This window comes from Neoarius graeffei, chromosome 6 (genome assembly GCF_027579695.1).
Source record: "Neoarius graeffei isolate fNeoGra1 chromosome 6, fNeoGra1.pri, whole genome shotgun sequence".
In the NCBI taxonomy this organism is placed as follows: domain Eukaryota; kingdom Metazoa; phylum Chordata; class Actinopteri; order Siluriformes; family Ariidae; genus Neoarius; species Neoarius graeffei.
In genome coordinates, this window is record NC_083574.1 from 50783673 (window position 1) to 50808064 (window position 24392).

Genomic DNA, 24392 nt, shown 5'->3' on the forward strand with positions numbered 1-24392 from the left:
TAAATGGAATATTGTTCAATTTTCATTTATTAAGATCCTAAAAAGTCAAGTATTCAATAGAAGAATCAAATAAATATTTACAGCAAAAACTCCAGTTTCAAAACATTATGTACATAAATCCACACAAAAATATATTCAGTTCTCTTCAAATAGAGCAATCATGATGCTAGCAATTTTGTTTTGGATACTTGACTTTCTCAATTGTTCACTGCAAGCACATGCACACGCATGAACATCCCACACATGGTGATTTTGCTTAATTGAAGGTCATGCTTTAATCATCTAGGCCTGGGGTTTCTCCTTGTTGAATACGTGATGCAATTCTGATGGCCTCCTCCAGTGAAGGCTGATCGCTGAGCTACAAAACAAAAACAGAGAAATATATTGCAATGCAGTTTCAAAATATTTACCCCATGATTCCATCCATATGTCCTAAAACAACTAGAAAATTAATTTTTTATATAACACAGAGATAGTGCTTTTTATTTTATATATAAAAAACAAGTGTTTTCCTGGGAAACACACCACTCGTTTTTTTTTTTTTTATACGAAGTGCGTCCAGAACACTGAGTAACATTTTCCAATATCCTCACTTGTGAGGAAGTCAATTAATTGTTTTGATTAACTGCCGTGTTTTTTTGTGTGTGAGAGAAATGGTTTCGATATAATAAAAAGAAAATTACACATTGGCTTGAATATATGAAGTTTATCTTCTCATGTTAAACTCATTTTCATACGAAATACATCGCAGATCTGAGTGACATATTTTCCACCATCTTCACTCTGATTACGTCACTCCCAGTGTTTTCCTGCTGACTTGACGCATATTGTCAAAATGGCAAACAGGTTCAAATGTAAAATTCTTTTGATTAAACTTGCATTTTTTATGGATGTCTATATAATAAAGAATATTACACGGTGGTGCAAAGACGAAGTTTATCTTCAAGTGGTGAAATATTTTTCAACACGAGAAGATAAACCTCTCACCTTCATGCCACCATGTAATATCCTCTCTCTCTCTCACACACTCTCCACATTCACTGTATATGAGTAATCGCATGCTCTGATTGGCTCCTCTTCTACTAGGATATCAGCTCATATAACCATGAGTAGAGAAAAACAAAGTGACGGCTTTATCATCAAGTATTTAAAAGAAACAGAAATAGCTAAAAGAATAATTTAGCCCCCCAATATTTCCTGTTCCACACTACAGCCCAATTGGTGACGGTAATTCACCTTTAAGTTGGTTTGCCAACCCCCCAATAAGTAAATAAAACAAAACATACATACATACAGTGGTGCTTGAAAGTTTGTGAACCCTTTAGAATTTTCTATATTTCTGCATAAATATGACCTAAAACATCATCGGATTTTCACACAAGTCCTAAAAGTAGAGAAAGAGAACCCAGTTAAACAAATGAGACAGAAATGTTATACTTGCTCATTTATTTATTGAAGAAAATATTCCAATATTACATATCTGTGAGTGGCAAAAGTATGTGAACCTTTGCTTTCAGTATCTGGTGTGACCCCCTTGTGCAGCGATAACTGCAACTAAATGTTTGCGGTAACTGTTGATCAGTCCTGCACACCGGCTCGGAGGAATTTTAGCCCATTCCTCCATACAGAACAGCTTCAACTCTGGGATGTTGGTGGGTTTCCTCACATGAACTAGTCACTTCAGGTCCTTCCACAACATTTTGATTGGATTAAAGTCAGGACTTTGACTTGGCCATTCCAAAACATTAACTTTATTCTTCTTTAACCATTCTTTGGTAGAATGACTTGTGTGCTTAGGGCCGTTGTCTTGCTGCATGGCCCACCTTCTCTTGAGATTCAGTTCATGGACAGATGTCCTGACATTTTCCTTTAGAATTCGCTGGTATAATTCAGAATTCATTGTTCCATCAATGATGGCAAGCCATCCTGGCCCAGATGCAGCAAAACAGGCCCAAACCATGATACTACCACCACCATGTTTCACAGATGGCATAAGGTTATTATGCTGGAATGCAGTGTTTTCCTTTCTCCAAACATAACGCTTCTCATTTAAACCAAAAAGTTCTATTTTGGTCTCATCCGTCCACAAAACATTTGTCCAATAGCCTTCTGGCTTGTCCACATGATCTTTAGCAGACTGTAGACAAGCAGCAATGTTCTTTTTGGAGAGCAGTGGCTTCCTCCTTGCAGCCCTGCCATGCACACCATTGTTGTTCAGTGTTTTCCTGATGGTGGACTCATGAATATTAACATTAGCCAATGTGAGAGAGGCCTTCAGTTGCTTAGAAGTTACCCTGGGGTCCTTTGTGACCTCGCCGACTATTACACGCCTTGCTCTTGGAGTGATCTTTGTTGGTCGCCCACTCCTGGGGAGGGTAACAATGGTCTTGAGTTTCCTCCATTTGTGCACAGTCTGTCTGTCTGTGGATTGGTGGAGTCCAAACTCTTTAGAGATGGTTTTGTAATGTTTTCCAGCCTGATGAGCATCAGCAACACTTTTTCTGAGGTCCTGAGAAATCTCCTTTGTTCTTGCCATGATACACTTCCACAAACATGTGTTGTGAAGATCAGACTTTGATAGATCCCTGTTCTTTAAATAAAACAGGGTGCCCACTCACACCTGATTGTCATCCCATTGATTGAAAACACCTGACTCTAATTTCACCTTCAAATTAACTGCTAATCCTAGAGGTTCACATACTTTTGCCACTCACAGATATGTGATATTGGATCATTTTCCTCAATAAATAAATGACCAAGTATAATATTTTTGTCTCATTTGTTTAACTGGGTTCTCTTTATCTACCTTTAGGACTTGTGTGAAAATCCGATGATGTTTTAGGTCATATTTATGCAGAAATATAGAAAATTCTAAAGGGTTCACAAACTTTCAAGCACCACTGTACATGGCAGAGTGTGTTGCCGAACCAACAGAGGACAAAATAAAAATTTTTACTCAAAAACAAAATCCCTTTTTTTCCCTCAAGAGTTATAGCATTTTTCATAAATTGCTGCTGTCATTTCACCAGTTTGTTTACAATCTAAGCAGAAATTGTCAAATGTTTTGTATAAAAAGTTTTTATTTATCGAATTTGCAAAAAACAAAGACTAAAAATGCTGTTTCTCAGAATCCAGTGAATGTGGATAGAAGAATAAAACCGTTATTCCACTCAATCTCGTCATACATGGCTTACAGCCAACTCATCGCTACATGCCTCGTCAGCTATCAGCTCATGTACGACTCGATTTTGTGGAATAACTCATATTTTCCCCCCCGTGTGTGTGTACGTGAGAGTGTGTGAGAAATGTAATTGATAGGTTAATCTGCGATGAATGGTTTGAGATGGTTTAAAGATTAGACATTAAACAACTATTACATCCCAATCAGAAGAAAAAAGTAACAATCCAATTTAAATAAGAAATTAATCAGGACAGAGAAATTGGATGATATTGCTGTTTTCAGCTTGAGTGAAGAGTAAATCGAACTGTCTAGCTCGAGTATAGGTCATGGAAGTCCAAAACATTTTGGGCAGTTTGTATGTGTGTTCACTGCTTCAGATGGGTTAAATGCAGAGGATGAAGCTCACTGTGCTTGAAGTGTGCATGTGACAAATAAAGGTTTCTTCTTCTTCAGTTAAAATATTACCATAAAATAATACATTGGGAAGAAATAATCAGTTATAAAGCCACACAGGAACTCCAGCTGAGAAAATATTAAAAGGTCATAGGCAATGGTCAGAGGTGAAACATAGAATATCAACTTTATTGTCTAGAAGAATGACCCAAAAAGCGAATTCAATCTTCCTAGTGTCTAATTTGGGGCGGCACGGTGGTGTAGTGGTTAGCGCTGTCGCCTCACAGCAAGAAGGTCCTGGGTTCGAGCCCCGGGGCCGGCGAGGGCCTTTCTGTGCGGAGTTTGCATGTTCTCCCCGTGTCCGCGTGGGTTTCCTCCGGGTGCTCCGGTTTCCCCCACAGTCCAAAGACATGCAGGTTAGGTTAACTGGTGACTCTAAATTGACCGTAGGTGTGAATGTGAGTGTGAATGGTTGTCTGTGTCTATGTGTCAGCCCTGTGATGACCTGGCGACTTGTCCAGGGTGTACCCCGCCTTTCGCCCGTAGTCAGCTGGGATAGGCTCCAGCTTGCCTGCGACCCTGTAGAAGGATAAAGCGGCTAGAGATAATGAATGAATGTTTACATCTCACTTATGCGCACTTTCACCACCAGGGGACCGTCGTCGTGATGTCGTTTAAGCCAAACAGACCGGGAGCAGTTCTGTGTTTACTTACAAACCGAGCATACGTGTACAGACTTTGGTCGTGAGAGTTTGTGTAAAATGTCTGAAAGCGATAGCGATTTTGAAGTAGGAACTCTCCAAATTGAATATCAAGAGGTGAAGCCATATATGCATGAACCTATGGCCGTTGCGAAGCAGTCGGTGAATGTGGCTCACTGGTTTGACCGTGCGGCCTCGGAATCGGACAGTGACTCGGCCGACTCTGATCGCGGTGACCCCGGACCTCAACAAGACTCGCGCCCAAACGATTTATCCTGGTAGTTATGATAAATTCCTACTTTCGTCATAATACTAAATAAGAGCCCTTTTGAAGAATAATTAAACCGCCCTCCCTAGTGGATATAGGGAACGATTACTTGACAGTGCACCAGTAGACCACATTAGCCTGCCATCCGCGGCATTATACTATTTATAGCCTACTCTGAGCGAGGAAATATCCGTTTGTCTCATTTCCACAATGATTGTACAGGATCCCTCAGGATTCTTGACTTGTCAATTGCAAGCAAAAGTAAAAATGTTTACCTCCAATCTTCTCCTTTTTGCTTGAGCGTTGCTGCTCCGTTTCTTCTTTGACTGCTTGATTTTGTTTCACACGCACAATCCACTCTCTCCGCCTCTTCCGGAAAAACAACCCTCTGGCTTCACATGCACAATCCACTCTCTCTGCCTCGTCTCCTCTTTTGGAAAAAGCCAACGCACTTGCGCCGCCTCTTCTCCGCTTTCGGAAAAAGCCAACCCTCTCGCTCCGCCTCTTCTCCTTTTTTGGAAAAAGCCAACCCTCTCACTCCGCCTCTTCTCCGCTTTCGGAAAAAGCCAACCCTCTCACTCCGCCTCTTCTCCGCTTTCGGAAAAAGCCAACCCTCTCGCTCCGCCTCTTCTCTGCTTTTGGAAAAAGCCAACCCACTCGCTCCGCCTCTTCTCCTTTTCTGGAAAAAGCCAATCCACTCTCTCTGCCTCTTCTCCTCTCTCGGAAAAAGGTAAAAACTTCTTCCTGAACTGGTCTCGTTGTTACAGTTCACTGCACAATGATAAGGCATGGGGTTTTCTTTGGAAATTCCCAAATGCATGTCTGCACTCAAGCCGAACGGCAATGTAAGTAAACGGAAGTGGACTCAACTCAAGCGGTTTGTTTGTCTTAAATGACGTCACACGTCGAGTGGTCACGGAAATAGCTGAACAGAAATTTGCTACGATCCACGCCAACTTATTTTAATTATTACTTATTAACAATACTTCTTGGGACCAGAAGAAAGTTACAGAGGGTTTTTTAACAAAGTTTCAAATGTGCATAAAATTAAAACCGTTGCCTATGAGCTTTAAGTGTTTCAGTTAAACCCAATCTGCTTTCCACACCCTTATACCATAAACACCACTGTTTTCATCACATAAAATAAAGGATCTGGGCAATTCATCAGCTCCACCCCAAACAGTATTCAAGTTAGGCTAAAACATCACATTGCTTGCTTAAAGGTTGGTAAATACTATTTTAACTCCTTGAAAACAGTTTGTGTTTATGTACCTGCACAGCAATGTGTGTGCCATTAGAGGTAGCCAGCAGAGTAACTGGATGTGGGCTTGTGGATACCACCGGCCGCTGCTGCTGCTCCTGTACTAGCTCTCCGTCCTCAGTCTGGAACACAGACAGATCTGGAGTCACAATTGCTACCTACAATACAAATAAAAAACAAGTCGCATCAGCAAACACACAGGACAAACAGGCCATAGCACATGTTAGCTGAGCACTTAATTCAGTTGAATGAATGCACATACAGATTACAAACTTCTTGGGGGGGGAATAATGATTTGAAAGAATTTGGAAGCAAATGTGAGCTAAATACCTGTCCTTCTGTGCCATCTGCAGAAACCATGGTGACAGAATGACCTTCTCCAGGGGAGAGCATTGCCTCATGGGCAGGGATGGTTATAGTCGTTCCTTCTTGTGTTACCATCGTTATTGTGCCACTCATTGCTTGAACGTCTGCCTGAGAAAAAACCTGAATAGACAGTGGAGGTATTGGTTATTCACATTTTCTTTGCACTACATTATCAGGTACAATGTGACCAATTTTGATAGGCCACTGCCAGTATTCATCAACAACAACAAAAAAAAAAGTTCAGTTTTCTAAAAATTTGTGATCTGAAAACAAGATTTCATATCCATGACAAGATCAAGATACTTGATTTTAACATTCATGAGGTGTGGGGCTCTACAGCTCAGGGGTGGGTTTCCCAAAAGCATCGTAGCACAAAGATCATTGTTAAATGGTACAGCGAGCATCACAATGAACACACTCTCTCCTAGTTAAGATGCTCTTAGTGTTAAGAAGCTTTTGGGAAACCCACCCCCAGGTTAAGATACGCTCCGTTCACAATTTGACTTAATTCGATTCCGAGAATATTTTGAACAAAATTTTAATGCTGAAAAATGGACCGAAACTCATGTATAAAATTAAATAAAATCAAAAATTGCAACGAACAGAAGTTTAATATTGTAAACAAAATTTACTAAGGTCGCCATATCTTAAGAATAAACATTTATAAATTCTCCCAAAAACCTCTCGGACTTGGAGAAAATGATCAATGGAAACATGATCAGTTCTGTAGCAGCGCGTGAGGCATCAATTTACTCAGAAATAGAGCTCCAAAGTCAGCTAAAATGCCAGACTTCTGCAACCTCTTTCTCAGGCACTACAGTAGTTGGTGTCATTTGAAGTCACTGAAGAATTTCTTAACTGTTACAATGGGGTTATTTAACCATATAATCTATAACGCATGTTGACATTGGTGGCCACAAATGCAGATGATTCGCGGTAATGGCGCAAACTCTCCATAAAATAATGTGATCATGTGACCAGCATGCTTGCTATATATTTAACTCTATGTAGGCTACTCAGACTGGGACCTCTGGTGTTCAAACAGTGCAATTTCATTAGATCAATAATTAACAATGCTGATTTCCATGATGTGTATTATGGAAATGTGTGATTCATATCACTGCATTTTTGCATCATGATATGATGCGATGCGTCATTACACTTTTAACAACAACCCATATGCAAGAAATGAAAAACAAAAGTTTCTGCTCGTTTATACCATAAACACAACTGGTGTCGTGTTGATGCAGTTTGAGAGAAATTAAACTTAACCAAATTGTAACTGTGCATCAGCACCTGCTCAAATCACTCTAAAAACACATCACTCCAAAACAGGTTCTGCTGCACGTGTTCAGGTGGAGAAACAATAAAATGTTTATTTCAAAAGCAGAAATATAAAAAACAGAGAGACACACATAGCAATAAAGAGAGAGCATGTTTGTTACTATTACTACTATTATTTCATTGTAACTATTAAATATCAATTCCCCATTCAACTACTAATAAATGCATTTATCACTCAATGTACTGTATTTTCAAGCTGTAGAATAGCACAGAAATACATCTAATCCTAAATTCCTTGTTGTGATACTTTAAGGGCCAAATTTTACGTTATTAAAAAGTTTAAGGAAACAAACATTTACTTAACACAGAAATTCAGAGCAATATCTGAATAAATATCTTCATGAATAAATGGAGAATTACACACGATGATAATATACATATTACTTTTATTTTAAACTGTTCCAACCTGCTGTGTGCCGTCCTGAGATATGAGTGCTACGTGCTGCTGGCTCATCATCTCCGATCCTGCTGAAACCTGCTCTGATCCTCCATCCTCCTCCACCACAGCAGGGGTAAACGTTAATGCAGGGTCATCAATGGCTTCTGAACAAGATATTAACACAAATCAAGTTTCATGAAAGAAAGCAATATCTGAAACAGTTTTTTTTTTTAAGAACTGTGAAGAGACAGCACTTTCCCCTCCCTCTGTATCATGGCTAAAGTGTCCTTGAGCAAGGCACCCAACCCCCAACTGCTCCCTGGGTGCTGTAGCATAGCTGCTCACTGCTCTGGGTAGGTGTGTGTGCTCATTGCTCATGTGTGCATGCATGTATTCAGATGGGTTAAATGCAGAGGAGACATTTTGCTGTGCTTGAGTACACGTGACAAAAATAAAGGCTGCTGCTTCTTTTTACCCAATCAAATACTCCAGTAGTTACATTAATGACATTTAGCACACTCTTATCCAGAGTGACTTACAACATACCCAGAGCAGCCTGGGGAGCAGTTGGGGGTTAGGTGCCTTGCTCAAGAGCATTTCAGCAATTCCTGCTGGTTAGGGAATTGAACCAGCAACCTTGTTTTGGTCACAAATGCCGCTTTTCCACTACCAACGCGGCTGAGCCGTGCCGTGCTGAGTCGAGCTGAGTCGAGCCGAGTGGGGCTGTTGGAGTTGCATTTCGACTACAACCGCGCTGAACCGTGCTGGCTGGAAGTGGGTGGACACATTGGGTGGAGTTAGCGAAAGTGGGTGGACGTCAGGTGATGTCGTTAGGCGGCGCAAACAGTGACATCAGTGATCTTTTAAGCGGTAGTCTCACAACCCGGAGAGTAAACAATAAACATGGAGGACATGGAGTCGTTAGTGTTGCTGGTCTTGGTGTTGTGGCTTGTTGTCACCGACAACGCCAACAGATACTGGCAAGAGCGTATAGATGAGGCGAGGCGCATAAGGCTTCAGAAATTCTCGTAATTCGTAATTCTTCTTCTTCCGGGTTTGCGGTGTTGACAGATCCCAGCGTGCTCGCGGGGCGTGTGTGGGCATGTGAGGACACTCCTCCTCACCAATCAGTGCACAGGGGAGTGTCTGCTCACGCCCCTAGCCCCACTCAGCTCGGTTTGGCTCGCTTCAGCCCCACTCCAAAACGGTGCGAGTTTTGGGGGCTAAGCAGGGCTGAAGTGAGCTGAGTCGTGCTGGTTTTGGATAGTCGAAACGCGAGCCGTGTCGGGCTGAAGTGAGCTGAAAAAGGGTAGTGGAAAAGGGTCAAAAGCTGCTTCTCTTACCATTTGGCCATGGCTTCCCCCATGGTTTTCATCTCTTTTGAATCCATCTGTGACTGCACAAACAATTTGTATCCCAGTCCCTAAACCATGCTAGTTTCTGCATGCAGTGAATACAATGCACTGAAGCCCTTTGGCTGTGTACATCAACACTGCTACCTCTACTGCCCTTCCTAGACTGCTTATAAAAGTTCATCATACACTGCAGCCATCAAATGCACAGAAGAGAACATGGTATTGCTGACGTGAACTAAACCAAAACAACCATTTATTTTTAGATAACCAGTACTTGACACTGTTGCGCACTTTTTTTTGGCTTGTCACACGATCATGCCGCTTTTCCTCGCAGCCACTCTCTTGCTCAGCTCATAATGACAATCTGATAAATACTGACAGAGATTTTATGGAAAAACCGTTCTCAAAAACATCTTTCGAAGAAAGAACAACAGTTAGGGGATTTGATTTTTTTTTTTCAGGGGCAAAAGCACTTTTGTACAAAGATTTTTTTTAAATTAGGTTTTCCTTTAATGTTCACCAGCTGCTTGAGTGTTTTTAGATGGTTAATACCATGACACCATGATATTTTAGACTAGGTCATCAATGAAAATTTCAAACCACGACATATCTATTCACAACAGTCTGCTAGTATTAAAAACAGCTCCAACACAGATGACTGACCAATTAAACTATGATCATCTTGGAGCCTTAAAGCAGATACGCAGAGCCATGGCCTCACTTTCGTTTATAAATGCCATGAGACCTCAAGAATGGCACAGGAATAGTTTTAAGCATTAACAATAAATCTAATATGGTAATTTTTTACAATTAAAGTGATTCATATAGGTAGCGGTCCGAGTGAATGACCTTGGTGTCCGTAACATCACAGCAGGAAGTCTATCGGTGCAACTCCGATCCTCCATTTTGAGCTAATTTATTGTCATGCCACGTAGATGTGCCAGCAACACAACAGAAGGTGGATTTATGTTGCATTCATGGTCCACGAATGTTCAAACTGCAAAGATTTGGACACGTTTTGCGAGAAATTCATGGGCACATTGGGCGCCTATGAAGTGGTCTCTCTTCTCCTCTGCACAATAATTTTAGTAATTGCCTAAGTAGTTTTAGTAATTGCCTGAGCCGAGCACTAATGGCAGAGTACTCAGTAATGGAGAAAATGGAGAGGGCGGCACGGTGGTGTAGTGGTTAGCATGGTCGCCTCACAGCAAGAAGGTTTGGGGTTCGAACCCAGCGGCTGGCGAGGGCCTTTCTGTGCAGAGTTTGCATGTTCTCCCCGTGTCTGCATGGACTTCCTCCGGGTGCTCTGGTTTCCCCCACAGTCCAAAGACATGCGGTTAGGTTAATATGGGACGGCCTTGGGCTGAGGTGCCCTTGAGCGAGGCACCTAACTCCCAACTGCTCCCTGGGCGCTGTTAGCATGGCTGCTCACTGCTCTGGGTATGTGTGTGTGCTCATTGTGCATGTGTGTGTTCACTGCTTCAGATGGGTTAAATGCAGAGAGGAAATTTCACAAGTGTGTGATGAATAAAGTTGTTCTTTCTTTCTTTCATTTTACTGAAGACTTGTACGAGACCTCTGATCTGTTGAGGAGCGTTGGCTATAAGCCCGTATTCAGAGAGGGTGAAGTACCAACAATTAAATAAAACTACAAGAAAAGGAAAGCATTTATTTTATTTTTTAAAAGGAAAGTAAGTTCAGTTGCACCAGTTCTCCTGGAGTGTGAGCCAAGGGTTTTACCAACAACCCTCGGCTCAAACTACGGGAGAACTGGTGCAACTGAACTTACTTTCCTTTTAAAAAATAATTTTAGTAATTGCCTAAATAGTTTTAGTAATTGCCTGAGCTGAGCAGTAATGGCGGAGTACGCCGTAATGGAGAAAATGGAGAATGAGTGGACCAGCCTTCTGATTTCTTCACTGGATCTTGCTGCCATCTCGCCCTTACGTGGAAGAAGTGAATGAACGGAGAACTGAACAAACAACCGAAAGTCAGATTGTTTCAAAAACAATCGGCCACAAGATCAGCCTTCAAGAAGCGAGAACACAGACGGATAAGCTCTGACTCTCATTTGGATACAAAACAACAAAAACACAATGTTTACCTGCATTTAGATTAACACGTAACCTGTATTGTGTGTTTAAGTTACCGGTATGAGATTATTTAATTTGCTTCAGAATGTGATTGTCTCAGTTCATCTGATTATTTAATTAGCCTTTTATGGTTTATCAGTGAAAAATGCATGCATGTACATGTATGCTGCATAAGTTATAACACCTATCCTGTTTTAATGAGAGTCAACCCACAATCTCATCTCATCTCATCATCTCTAGCTGCTTCATCCTGTTCTACAGGGTCGCAGGCAAGCTGGAGCCTATCCCAGCTGACTACGGGCGAAAGGCGGGGTACACCCTGGACAAGTCGCCAGGTCATCACAAGGCTGACACATAGACACAGACAACCATTCACACTCACATTCACACCTACGCTCAATTTAGAGCCACCAGTTAACCTAACCTGCATGTCTTTGGACTGTGGGGGAAACCGGAGCACCCGGAGGAAACCCACGCAGACACGGGGAGAACATGCACTCTGCACAGAAAGGCCCTCGCCGGCCCCGGGGCTCGAACCCAGGACCTTCTTGCTGTGAGGAGACAGCGCTAACCACTACACCACTATGCCGCCCTCAACCCACAATCAATGAAGTCAAATTAGTCTTAGTTCAGCAAGTTGGTAACGGTATTTCTTACTTTCACCATAAATTTTTATTTATATGACTTTGGTCTATAGCTGTCAAAGGTCTCAGCCTTAAAACCGGTTCTTGCTGTGACGTCACGCACTCAGGGCTGGCTGGCTCAGCAGGGCAGCTCAAATGCCAACTTTGCAGTCGATTTTAACTTTCAAAAATATCTTTTTTTAATTCCCATTTATGCAGCATACAAGAGTCAAGGGTGGAGCTACTATCCACTCAGAAATTTATCTAAAAATAAAAAGGTTCTGCACATTTCCTTTAAGATGTTCTATACATTTACATTTCTGTTTTGCACTGACCTGTAGGTGGCTCAAAGTAGGCCTCCTGCTCCTCTTCAATGGGTTCGGTGTCATTGTGTGCAGTGCGTTTGTGCATGGCTAATGTGGAGATCTGCTTGTAGGTCTTCCCACAGTGGTTGCAGTTGTAGGGTTTGCAGGGAGTATGGACCACATGGTGCTTGTAGAGACTGGAGTACTCAGTAAAGCGCTTATCACAGCCAGGCACAGTGCACACATAGGGCTTCTCACCTACAGATGCAAACAAAATTTTACTTATTATATTAAATAGGGTTTTCCAAAATTGTTGCTGTTTTATTAGTTATCAAATACTCATATCTTCATTAGGATGTGGTAGAAAAATGTCGGTACCTGTGTGGATCCTCATGTGGTTTTTGTAGTTGGTGGCGCTAGCAAAAGCTCTTCCACAGTTGGGTTCAGAGCAGTAGTACGGCCGCTCACCAGTGTGTGTTCGGATGTGAACCTTTCGAATATTTGAGGTGGTGAAAGATCTCCCACATCCTTCAAACGGGCACTTGAAAGGCTTCTCTCCTAGAAATACAAGCATGTAAGAATCTACCACACCACCAACACTTTTACAAAGTAACAAAACATCATTTTTGGATAACCACTGTTGTAAATGCTTTCCATTGGCTAGACTCGACGTACCGGTGTGTGTTCGAGTGTGTTTTTGTAGGTCTCCAGATGTCTTGAAAGACTTAAGGCAGTTGAGCTCCTGGCAGCGATATGGTTTTTCACCAGTGTGTGTTCGAACGTGACTTTTTAGGCCATATCCTGTTAGTTAACATAAAATCAGTATGACTAACTGTACAGAATAATAACACATTAAAGTGTGCCTGGATGCAATACAGTACCTGTTGCAAACTTTTTTCCACATCCCAGATGATCACATATGTAAGGTTTATCCCCAGTATGTGATCGTTCATGTACCTTTTTAAGAGAAACAAATGACACATCACAGTAATTATCAGATAATTAATCAATACACCAATAAAAATGTTAAATAAAACAGACCTTACCACTGTTCTTGTTTTAATTTTGCCACACTCTAAGCAGTCATAAAGCTTTACCTTTAAATGATGCGCTGTTGTGTAGAGCTTTCCACAGCCCTCGTGTTCACACCGAAAGGCCTTCTCCCCAATATGCTGCACTCTTTGAGACCTGCCCTCCTGACCCTGGAGTACAATCTGAACACACAGGACACACCAGTCACACAAAAACATATCATATGATTCACATGGTTGAAAGAAAACTGTAAAACAGTGTCAAAACTGATCAGAAAGAATACAGAAGACTGCACCTGCATATGCACACTGCCATCAGTGTCGCTTCTACTGAGCAGCCCTGTGCCACATTCTGTTCCTTCCATCTGAAAGAGCAGTTCAGGTATATTAGAATTCAAAATTTTAGCAGTGACTTCACTTTAACACCCCAACAAACAAACCATTCTTATTGTGACCCAAGTGTTTGGTTTTTTTTGGTTTTGGGTTTTTTTTGGTGAGGTGTAATTGTAACCTTGGTAGAATATTGTTCCAGCACACTGATGGTGTCGGGGTCAATAGTGCCCTCTGCTTGTAGGTCTGCCACTGTGCCATCAGCCTGAATAGCCAGAATGGTGCTTGATTGGGGCATGTGCTGGATGTAAGCAGTTGTGCCATCTTCCAACTGGACAGCCTGTAATCCACCCTGATCATATGTTTCTGAAAATAATTATATGCATTTATTCTAGATTAATACAGACTTTAGTCAAAGAGCACCTTCATATATGCAGTATTTAGTACATTTGCTTGGGTGAATTTAAATGTTTCAGTGCGTACTTGTAATTCAATTAAAGTGAGAACATGATTTGACCCAGGTGTGTAACAGATTTACACAATGCAAACTGAATACCAGAAGACAGATCAGAAGTGCCCTACATGTGTAATAAAGCCTATATATCTGGGTCAAATATCAAAATAAGAAATGTTGGAATATACTCGTGTTTTTAAGTTACTCATTTTTATTTAGGACTGGTTCAAAGTTCTACATTCTTGGTTAAGTTCTGTCATTTTTTTCCCAAGTGTTTTCAAAAAGTTTGCTTACAGTTTCCATAGCCAAAATTTCTTACTAGTGACTGGATATAATTTTTTTAGTCCCACACTTTCCCCTACATCTCTCAGCTCAACCAAATTTATGCACCAAATCAGGTCAAATAAAATTCCAAACAAAAGTATCGGTTTCACTGGTTCAGACATTTTGGGGGGGAAACAGCATTAACAGACAACAAAGCATCCTTTAAAAAGTACTATGTCATATTAATTGTTACAAAAAAGAATAACTTCTAGGATAGTTGTACCTTTGGGTGTATGAATGTATGCCGTTGTCCCATCCTCCAGTTGCACAGTTTGGCCATCCTCTAGCCTTAGACCTTCCCCAGCTTAAAGTTATATGACGGTTAAAAGACATGTCTTCAGTCATTAAAGAAATGTAAAGTATGTATAGGTTACATAATAAATTAATCATAAACGAAGCACAAATAAGTAAATAACCTGAGTTAATTTTAGGCCTGCGCAAGGTACCTGCTTTCGGCATTGGTAGGTGTTGCACATATGCTGCAGAACCATCCTCCAACTGGATCACCTGTCCTTCCATTATCTTGTTGTCTTAAAAATAAAATCAATAAAAAAATAAAAATAAAAACCACTCACTTCTAGGAATACATTCCAAGAACTGTAATACACATATCTGCATTCATTGAGCTAACTGAAATGCATGGATATAGAGTTGATATTATCCTATTTCGATACCTTTAGGGCTGTGTTGTATGTATGCAGTGGAGCCATCTACCAGAGTCACTGCCTGCAAACTCACTGTATCCATTGCCTCAATGTGGTCACTGTCTGCAAATCAAAAGTTATGAGTTACAGACCTGTACAGGAATAAATAAGGGTAGCATGCATGAAAGCAAACATACTTTAAAATTTTTTTTAAAATACTGGCCTACCTGCAACTGTCACAGCCTCAGCGAGACAAAGAGTGACCTGCTGTGGATCACCCTCAACAGTTTGGAACTCCATGCTCTGGGTGTCCCGATTTACCTGGGCCAAGAGCATGGTCTACCTAGGAAAAGCATCCAATCAACAACTTTACATTTGTAAGTTGAAATATGCTGAACAAAAAGTTGTTCTTGTTTTAAAGGTATGCCCATGTCCAATTTTAATCCCAAGTTAGTTATGAGTAGCAAGATTGTAAGGGCAATGCAGTGCATACTGGGAATTCCATTAAGAAGCGACTTTTACTCTTATTGAATGTAGACATTATCTGTAATTGGAGAACACAGTGGCATAGTGAGTACCATTGCCACCTCACAGCTCCAGGATCCAGGCTTGAGCCAAGAAGCCTTGTCACATGTACACTCAAGCACAGACTTAAGCACACAGTGAAATTTAAGCCATCTGAAACAGCGAACACACACAAGTGAGCAATGAGCACATACACATACCCAGAGCAGTGGACAGCTATGCTACAGCACCCATGGAGCAGTTGTGGGTTAGGTGCCCTTGCTCAAGGGCACTTCAGCCCAAGGCTGCCCCATGTTAACCTAACTGCATGTCTTTGATCTGTGGGGGAAACCTGGAGGAAACCCATGCAGACATGGGAAGAACATGCAAACACCACACAGAAAGGCCCCTGTCGGCAGCTGGGCTCGAACCCAGAACCTTCTTGCTGTGAGGCGACAGTGCTACACCACCGTGCTGAGTTACTGTTTGTGGGACGTTTCACATATTCTCCCCATATCCATGAGAACTTCTTCCCGCTGTCCAAAAACATGCAAGCTGGTAGTTTGGTTATCCTAAATTACCCATAGGTACACGTGAACGCATGGACTGATGTCCAACCCTGGGTGAAACTGGCCCATCTTAAGCCTGGTGTTCCTGGGATAGGTTCAGGATTCACCATGACTGATCAGGCTAAAATGATTACTGAAGATGAATTAACATATCTGTAACCAACTTATTGATTAAAATAAATCAAATGGCTAAATATTTAAAAACTGTACAACTCTTAAACCTTCTCTAAAAAGGCTTTGATTAACATTCTAAACCGATATTATTAAATCCAAACCCATAGGCATACCTGATGGAAATAACTTTCCTGGAATTAGAAAACTGTAGTGGTTTTGCACCTAAGGGCGTTTTAACTTAAGGTTTATGCCCAAATATCCAGGCAGGTGACCTAATCCTTTAGCGATCATCCAACTAACATATCATCCGAACACAATTATCACAGCAAATATTTCAAGAATCGAATATCAGGAGTTATAATTCTGAAATGTTTCAGAAAAGTCAACCTTAAACGTGTATTCTGCTACACCAAGTCAAATGCCATTGAAATGCTTGCTTTTGGGGTTAAAGGTGTATAATTTTGAAATGTTTCAGGATAATTAAGAAGTCTTAACTACATCTTTAAGCCTACTGTAAGCCTTGAGGAGCGCATTAACGCCAAGGGAACTTGGTTTTCTGATAGGCGCCTGTCCTAACTAGCTAACCACTTTAGCTTAGATTTTCGAAACATTATGGTGCTAAGAATCTTTGGGTCGATAACTCGGCCCTAGCATGACTTGCAACTAGAAATTTTAGAAAAGAAAAACGTTCATTGATCTATCTTCTTTCCACGCTGAATGTGTAGAAAGTTAGCCAAGCAGTTAGCAAAACACACCCCGCTAGCTATGCTAGTTTGACGTTAGCAAGCATGCTAAAACATCCAGGTTTTAGATTTCTTTAACACCTACACGAGGCTTACTATGTTACAATAGTTTATTATCCAAACCAATACATTTAACTCGTACAATTAGTCTATTAAAAGTTTAAAAATCTTATACGCCTATAAAAGAAAGCTGCTGTAAGCCCTAGCTAACTCCGTTAACTTGAAGAAACACAACAGGAAGGTTAACAACGTTGTAACCGATAAGAACACCGTGTCCAGTTGCCTCTAATAAATAAAACATTGTTTCCCGATGCATTTGAAATGTTTTTATTAAGAACAGGCTTCCTCCGGAACTTCCCGGATATTTCCATCGGCACCTTCTCCCTCTCTGCACTGACTGAGGAAATAAGGCACACTGGGTAAAAACACATTTATATACTAACCTCCAAAAATTTTCCAACAATCCCTTCGTTCGACCGCCATGCATCAGGGCAGGAAACGCTCTGCCGAGAACACAACCCCGGAACATGAATAACCGCAGTGATACCCGTCAAAGGGTGGGCTGTAGCTTCATACTGGACTCATTTGATAGGCTGTTAAACACAGAGAGCAGTTATTCTCGCGTTTTGATTTGCTAGACATATTTTAACTCGTTCATATTAGAGAGTATTCAGAGTCAGGGGCACCATGATAACGCCATTCTGGTCTGTGTTTCGAATTGTTTACCGATTAATAAACACCAGTCTTATTTAAGTACTCAAGGAGGATGTGTTTTTACTTTCCGGCGAGTGTGGGAGTCTGTTTCTGACCGCTTTTAGGTTTGTAGGTGTGAAATTTCCTGGTAACGCTTAGTGAACAACAAAAAGTTGTTCATGTTTTAAATGCGTGTCCGCGGCCATTTTGAATTGCATGTTGGTCATAAGCAGTGAGGTTGTATGGGCAATGCAGTGCACACGGGGAATTCCGTGTCAAAGGTGTTTACTTGGATTAAGTGTGTACAATACCTGGAACAGATTATTTTTCTTAAAATAAGTGAATGATTCAAATTTATAGTAGGCACTTAACCACCCACTAACTGAACTGTTGCAAGCATTCTCCGATTATATGAACTTAGAACTTATTTACAATAACATAAACTTACAATCTCATAATTTGCTATGGAATTTAGATTAGATTCACTTTATTCATCCCACATCGGGGAAATTCACGTGTTACAGTAGCAAGAAAATGTCAAACAGATAACAAATAAAACTGAAATAAAAATTAGACAAACGAAGGATTAAATACAGAGGGCTATTTGCATTATCTACCGTGAAAAAGTATAGAAAAATTGCACATTACTGGTAGACTCTGTATATATACACACATATATACATAAATTATATATATAAGTATGCATAAAAATAGTTTAGGGCCTATATTATTCCACATAATAATTGCATCGATGAGAGAGGTAGTAGTGGTGAAGTAGTGCAAATTAAACGACAAACAGGTTATTGGTGCTATATTACAAGTTGTGGGTGTTATACAGTCTGACAGCAGTAGGTATGAATGACCTGCGGTATCTCTCCTTCTTACACCGTGGGTGTAGCAATCTACTACTAAACGAGCTGCTTAAAGCCCCCACAGCCTCATGTAGGGGGTGAGAGGGGTTATCCATGATTGAGGTCAGCTTGGCTAACATCCTCCTCTCACCCACCACCTCAATGGAGTCCAGAGGACAGTCCAAGACTGAGCCAGCCCTTCTGACCAGTTTATTAAGTTTCTTAATTTATATATACTAGTGCATCTCAAAAAGTTAGAATACCATGAAAAAGTTCCTTTTTTCATAATTTAATTCAAAAAGGTAAACTTTCATATAGTCTATATTCATTACATGTAAAGTGAAATATTTAAAGCCTTTTTTGTTTTAATTTTGATGATAATGGCTTATAGCTCATGAAAATCAGAAATCCAGTATCTCAAATTATTAGAATATTCCCTAAGATCAATAAAAAAAAAGGATTTACAATACAGAAATGTCCAACTTCTGAAAAGTATATTCATTTATACATTCAATACTTGGTTGGGGCTCCTTTACCATGAATTACTGTATCAATGCGGTGTGGCATGGAGGTGATCAGTCTGTGGCACTGCTGAGGTGTTATTGAAGCCCAGGTTGCTTTGATAGTGGCCTTCAGCGTATCTGTATTTTTGGGTCGGGTGTTTCTCATCTTCCTCTTGACAGTACCCCATAGATTCTCTATGGGGTTTAGGTCAGGCAAGTTGGATGGCCAATCAAACACAGTATCATGGTCAGCAAACCATTTGGTAGTAGTTTTGGCACTGTGGGTAGGTGCTAAGTCCTGCTGGAAAAGGAAATCAGCATCTCCAAAAAGCTCGTCAGCAGATGGAAGCATGAAGTACTCTAAAATCTCCTGGTAGATTGCTGTGTTGACTTTGGACTTGATAAAATACAGTGGACCAACACCAGCAGATGACATGGCACCCCAAATCATCACAGACTGTGGAAACTTCACACTGGGCTTCAAACACCTTGGATTCTGTGCTTCTCCACTCTTCCTCCAGACTCTAGAACTGTGATTTCCAAATTAAATGCAAAATGTACTTTCATCTGAAAAGAGGACTTTGGACCACTGAGCAACAGTCCATTTCTTTCTCTCCTTAGCCCAGATAAGACACTTCTGACATTGTCTCTGGCCCAGGAGTAGCTTGATATTAGGGATACGAAAGTTGTATCCCCTTTCTTGAAGATGTCTGTTCGTGATGGGTCTTGATACACTGACACCAGCCTCAGTCCACTCCTTGTGAAGCTCTCCCAAGTTCTTGAATCAATTTTTCTTGACAATCCTCTCAAGACTGCGGCCATCCCTGTTGCTTGTGCACCTTTTCCAGCCACCCTTTTCAGCAATGACCTTTTGTGGCTTACCCTCCTTGTGGAGGGCATCAGTGATCATCTTCTGGACAACAGTCAAATCAGCAGTCTTCCCCATGATTGTGGTTGTGTGTACTGAACTAGACCGAGAGATACACTGTGTTCATACTGTTTTAATCAAACTCCAGCGGTCTCAAAAGTAGCCGATCACCGGCGGCAAATCGCCGGCTATGGCTTGTTATGCCGCCGGCTATTGTCAGTCGAGTCACAAAATTTAATATTAAATATTTCTGACAGCAAAAAAAGTTGTGAATGTAAATTACATCCACTATGCCATGTATGTCCGTTGCCGCGTCAACTGTGTTTACATCCTCGACATGAGTGCAGCCATTACTGCCGCCTGTGTTGCCAGATTGCGCGTTTTCCCGCCCAATTTGGGCGGTTTTAAGTGCATTTTGGCGGGTTTTGAACATATTTTGGGCTGTAAAACGTCAGCAGTATCTGGCAACATTTTTTTACTTAATACAAGAAATTAATGGATGCCAACATTTTTGCCAAAATGGTATTTTATTTTCCATTGTTTCGGCAGCTTCAGCATCATACTGTGAGATTCTGTTCAAATTGTTTTTTTCTTCTATGAAGCCTGAGCCATTTATTTTATTAGTTTATAATTATTGTTTAATTTAGTCTTCAGGAGAGACTGCCTGCACACAGTACTAGTATTAATAGTTTTTTTTCTTACATGAAAGCTGAGGCATTTATATTATATTTTAAGGTAACTTCATGTTGTGCTGTGAGGTTCTATGCACTTTAACTTTAGAACCAACAGGAGCATTTGGATAAGTAAAGCCTATTTTTCTGCATTTTTGTAGTCCTGGTAATCTTTTATATTGGTAAAGTTGTTTATAGGACCATTTCTCAGTGTCTGTTTTTTTTAATCAATAGTTTTTCAGTAATAACTTAATATTTAATATATCACTCAATTTTAAACAACCCCCGCGCCTCCCCCATAGTCTCCAAAATTTCTGTGGGAAACACTGGCGTGCGTAACAACGCTAATCAAGCTTAAGCTAGACGACCCGCCTCAAATACCCGTCCCGGGTAAATGTTATCCCAATTTTAGATGGCCTGTTCCAAACCATCCCGCCCCATGAAAAATTCGTACTTGCATATCTCTCTCTCTATCTATCTATCTATCTATCTATCTATCTATCTATCTATCTATCTATCTATCTATCCCTGCACGCTTTGCGTGCATTATGTCTGCCACTGGCAGACATTTTACCATTTTGCACCCTGCTGTAAATTATTTGTACCCTACTATTCTCCCAAACTTTGAAGCCCCTGAACTCGAAATGAAATATTCTAATATTTTGAGATGGGTTTTTTTTATGTTTTTGTACTGTATGCCATACTGATTAAAATTATGTGTAATGAGTCTATAATATATAACATTTTCACCTTCTTAAATAACTGATGGAAAATATTGAACTCATCTCATTATCTCTAGCCGCTTTATCCTTCTACAGGGTCGCAGGCAAGCTGGAGCCTATCCCAGCTGACTACAGGCGAAAGGCGGGGTACACCCTGGACAAGTCGCCAGGTCATCACAGGGCTGACACATAGACACAGACAACCATTCACACTCACATTCACACCTACGGTCAATTTAGAGTCACCAGTTAACCTAACCTGCATGTCTTTGGACTGTGGGGGAAACCGGAGCACCCGGAGGAAACCCACGCGGACACGGGGAGAACATGCAAACTCCGCACAGAAAGGCCCTCGCCGGCCACGGGGCTCAAACCCGGACCTTCTTGCTGTGAGGCGACAGTGCTAACCACTACACCACCGTGCCGCCGAAAATATTGAACTTTTTCACAATATTCTAATTTTTTGAGATGCACTAGTATATGGGTCTGTCTCAGAAGATGGGTACTGTGGGGGTACCCCACTAAATATACTCACAGCCAATAAACTATAGATTAGATTAGATAGAACTTTATTGATCCCTTTGGGAGGGTTCCCTCAGGGAAATTAAGATTCCAGCAGCATCATTACAGGATAAACAGAGAATAGAAAATAGATTAAAAAAACCTTCCAGTTAAATTAAATTAAGTATTTACATATACAAATATAAAAAAGAATAAGATATGGGGAAGAGAGGGGGGGAAGGGGCCACATCGCATTCCCTTAAAAAGGTTGTAGTCCACTGAAAAGTCTACAGCTATCACTAATTGTATTTTAAGTTGTAACTTTATACACCTAAGGATTGGTGCGCTCACAGAATAATCATAACCGTAATAAAACATCATGCAAAATATTTGATCACCGTTTTAACTCCATTTTCCGCATACCCAAAACCAATACGATCGAGTGTTTTGATCTAAACGGAAAGCCTCAGGGTCAAGGTCACTACCTCACCAAAAGTAGGAACTTAAACTCACTACGCCATATAAAACTTTAGTTATAAATCTGCAATTTTGTTTTTTAAAACAAAAGCTGAAAGTTAGGTATAGAATATGTTTCTTACAGAATATGTTACGATGGTAGCTGGTCTTGTATGAATTTCTGAGCTATAAAACGAGTTGTGGTCTATTTTTTACCGTAGCGTGTTATTTGTGTGCAGGGAAGGACACACATTAACAATTTGCATGTGTAGAATGGAATTTTCCACTCCAACAGAAGTTGATCGTGCTTCCATTTGCGGTCTTTCTGTTACGCGGGTGATCTGTTCGGACGTTATCACTGAAAAGGTGAGTTTTGACAGTTTTATTTTGTTTTAGTCTTGCAGTGTAAGGCAATAGAATGTTTCTTTTTCATCTTACTTTCATATTTCGTAGTGTTTATGTATTTTTGGCCAATATTTTGCAACCATGATAAATTTAGATCGCACTTTTGATAGAATCTATGGCCAGTCATTTTGCCCTGCCCCCGCCTCGTGCTCCGTCCGGTGCGGTAGTGATGTCCCGTTGCTCGTGTGCCGCAGCAGAGACCCGCGCGACCTTCAGCCAGTACAGTCACTGTTCTTTTACCACCGCCGTTATTCTCATCTTTCTGGTGTGTTCTTGATTTTTCCATTGTGTCCCATTTCGCCATATCAAATACCCAAAATGTATCATATTATTCATATTTAAGTGAATAATCAATTCAGTCATCATAACTTGGCATTTTTAACCCAAGCAATCAAAAAGAGGAAATTTATTCAGTATTTTCACTCATCTGTGAAGGAGGGGCTTTAATTCTTCATGACGTAGTTATTTTGTATGTAAATCAATTTTACAAAAGCATTTGAATTGCAATCAAAAAAAATTTCCACAGTGAAGGCCAGATAAAGCAAGATACTATCTTTATTCTTATTAAACATGACAAAAGAAACATTGAGTGTTAGGTAAATGCAAAAAAATAGTAAAATTAGAAAAAAAAATTTTTGACCATAATGTCCCAAATGAGAGACCAGTTTCGTACACCTGTGAAATTCCTCTCTGCATTTAACCCATTTGAAGCAGTGAACGCAGCACGGTAGATCACAGACAGGTAGTGTTTGAGGTCAACCAATCAGGGGTGGGTTTCTTAAAAGCATTGCAGCACAAAGATCATCGTTAAATGGTCAAGTGAGCAGCACAATAAACACTCTCTCTCCTAGTTAAGATGCTCTTAAGAGGCTTTTGGGAAACCCACCCCAGAGCATGTGTGCGATAAATAACTCTGCGTACTACGTCACACCGCGGGAAAACCGAGTGTTTGTCCTTCATTTGTCAAAGGTGATAGATTGTTTTTCATAGGCATTGTTCCTGGTTGTTCAGAAGCATCTGGTTGTTCTTTACTTATTAGTACAACGTCATCTTGTTCATCGATGATGTTGTACTAGTAAGTAATGAAGTCGTAAGAAACCACAACATAAAAATGCTAAATTAATTGACTTTGCCTCTAATATTATCTGAAATCACAAATGCCAACTATTGATCACAGTTTATTATGAAGTCATTACGCACTGTCAAAATGTTATAAACGAACATATTCCTTCCTAGATCCATATTAAATATTATATTATCGTTCACTTATCTAAGTTAGTAGTGTTTATGTCTCTACCCCAGGTAGTGTTTATATCTCTACTCCAGGTAGTGTTTATATCTCTACCCCAGGTAGTGTAGCACATCTAAGATAAGATAAGATGGCCTTTAATTTTCCCACAAGGGGAAATTTACATTGTTGCAGCAGCAAAATAGAAAATAAACTTCATATCTTTTCACCGCTATGCAATGTTCTTTATATTATATGGACACACCCACAAAAAAAACCATACACAAGTTAATCAAAAGAATTTTCATTTTGAACCGATTAGCCATTTTGACAATGCACGTCAAGCAGAGCATTTTTTAACATAGTTACTGGTCTCCTAGTCAATGCCAAACCAGCTTCACTGGGAGACCAAATTTTAAACCAAGTTATGTCTTATCATTTGGTTCAATCAGTTGCAATTAATTAACCAAGTACCATGTAAGTATACATTTAACAAGGAAAATGAAGATCTA

General features: G+C 40.5%; 2 protein-coding genes across 7 annotated transcripts in view; one reads left to right on the forward strand and one right to left on the reverse strand.

Moving 5' to 3' along the window:
- On the reverse strand, window positions 1-17513 carry znf143b (zinc finger protein 143b). Of its 4 annotated transcripts, none has more exons than XM_060923778.1 (16): window positions 17426-17513; window positions 15280-15395; window positions 15083-15175; window positions 14825-14938; window positions 14632-14712; window positions 13812-13996; window positions 13597-13665; window positions 13367-13483; window positions 13151-13226; window positions 12945-13070; window positions 12648-12827; window positions 12300-12527; window positions 7921-8057; window positions 6135-6290; window positions 5816-5962; window positions 1-358 (listed from the first exon to the last, which is right to left on the reverse strand). In XM_060923778.1, the coding sequence occupies exons 2-16, from the start codon at window positions 15386-15388 to the stop codon at window positions 275-277; spliced, it is 1902 nt and encodes a 633-aa protein (XP_060779761.1). In that variant the 5' UTR covers window positions 15389-15395; window positions 17426-17513; the 3' UTR covers window positions 1-274. The 4 variants fall into 4 exon arrangements, with proteins under 4 accessions (XP_060779761.1, XP_060779762.1, XP_060779763.1 ...); XM_060923779.1 differs by lacking the exon at window positions 17426-17513 and adding an exon at window positions 15631-17393; XM_060923780.1 differs by lacking the exon at window positions 17426-17513 and having other exon boundaries at window positions 14855-14938; window positions 15280-17393.
- LOC132887953 (nuclear receptor-interacting protein 3-like) overlaps window positions 17472-24392 on the forward strand; it is an 11569-nt gene continuing 4648 nt past the window's right edge. Inside the window, exons 1-2 of one of the 3 annotated variants that reach the window (XM_060923785.1) lie at window positions 17472-17539; window positions 22487-22613. In XM_060923785.1, coding sequence (XP_060779768.1) covers window positions 22512-22613 — 102 coding nt within the window. In that variant the 5' untranslated portion in view covers window positions 17472-17539; window positions 22487-22511. The other 2 variants (XM_060923783.1, XM_060923784.1) reach the window with 2 other exon arrangements.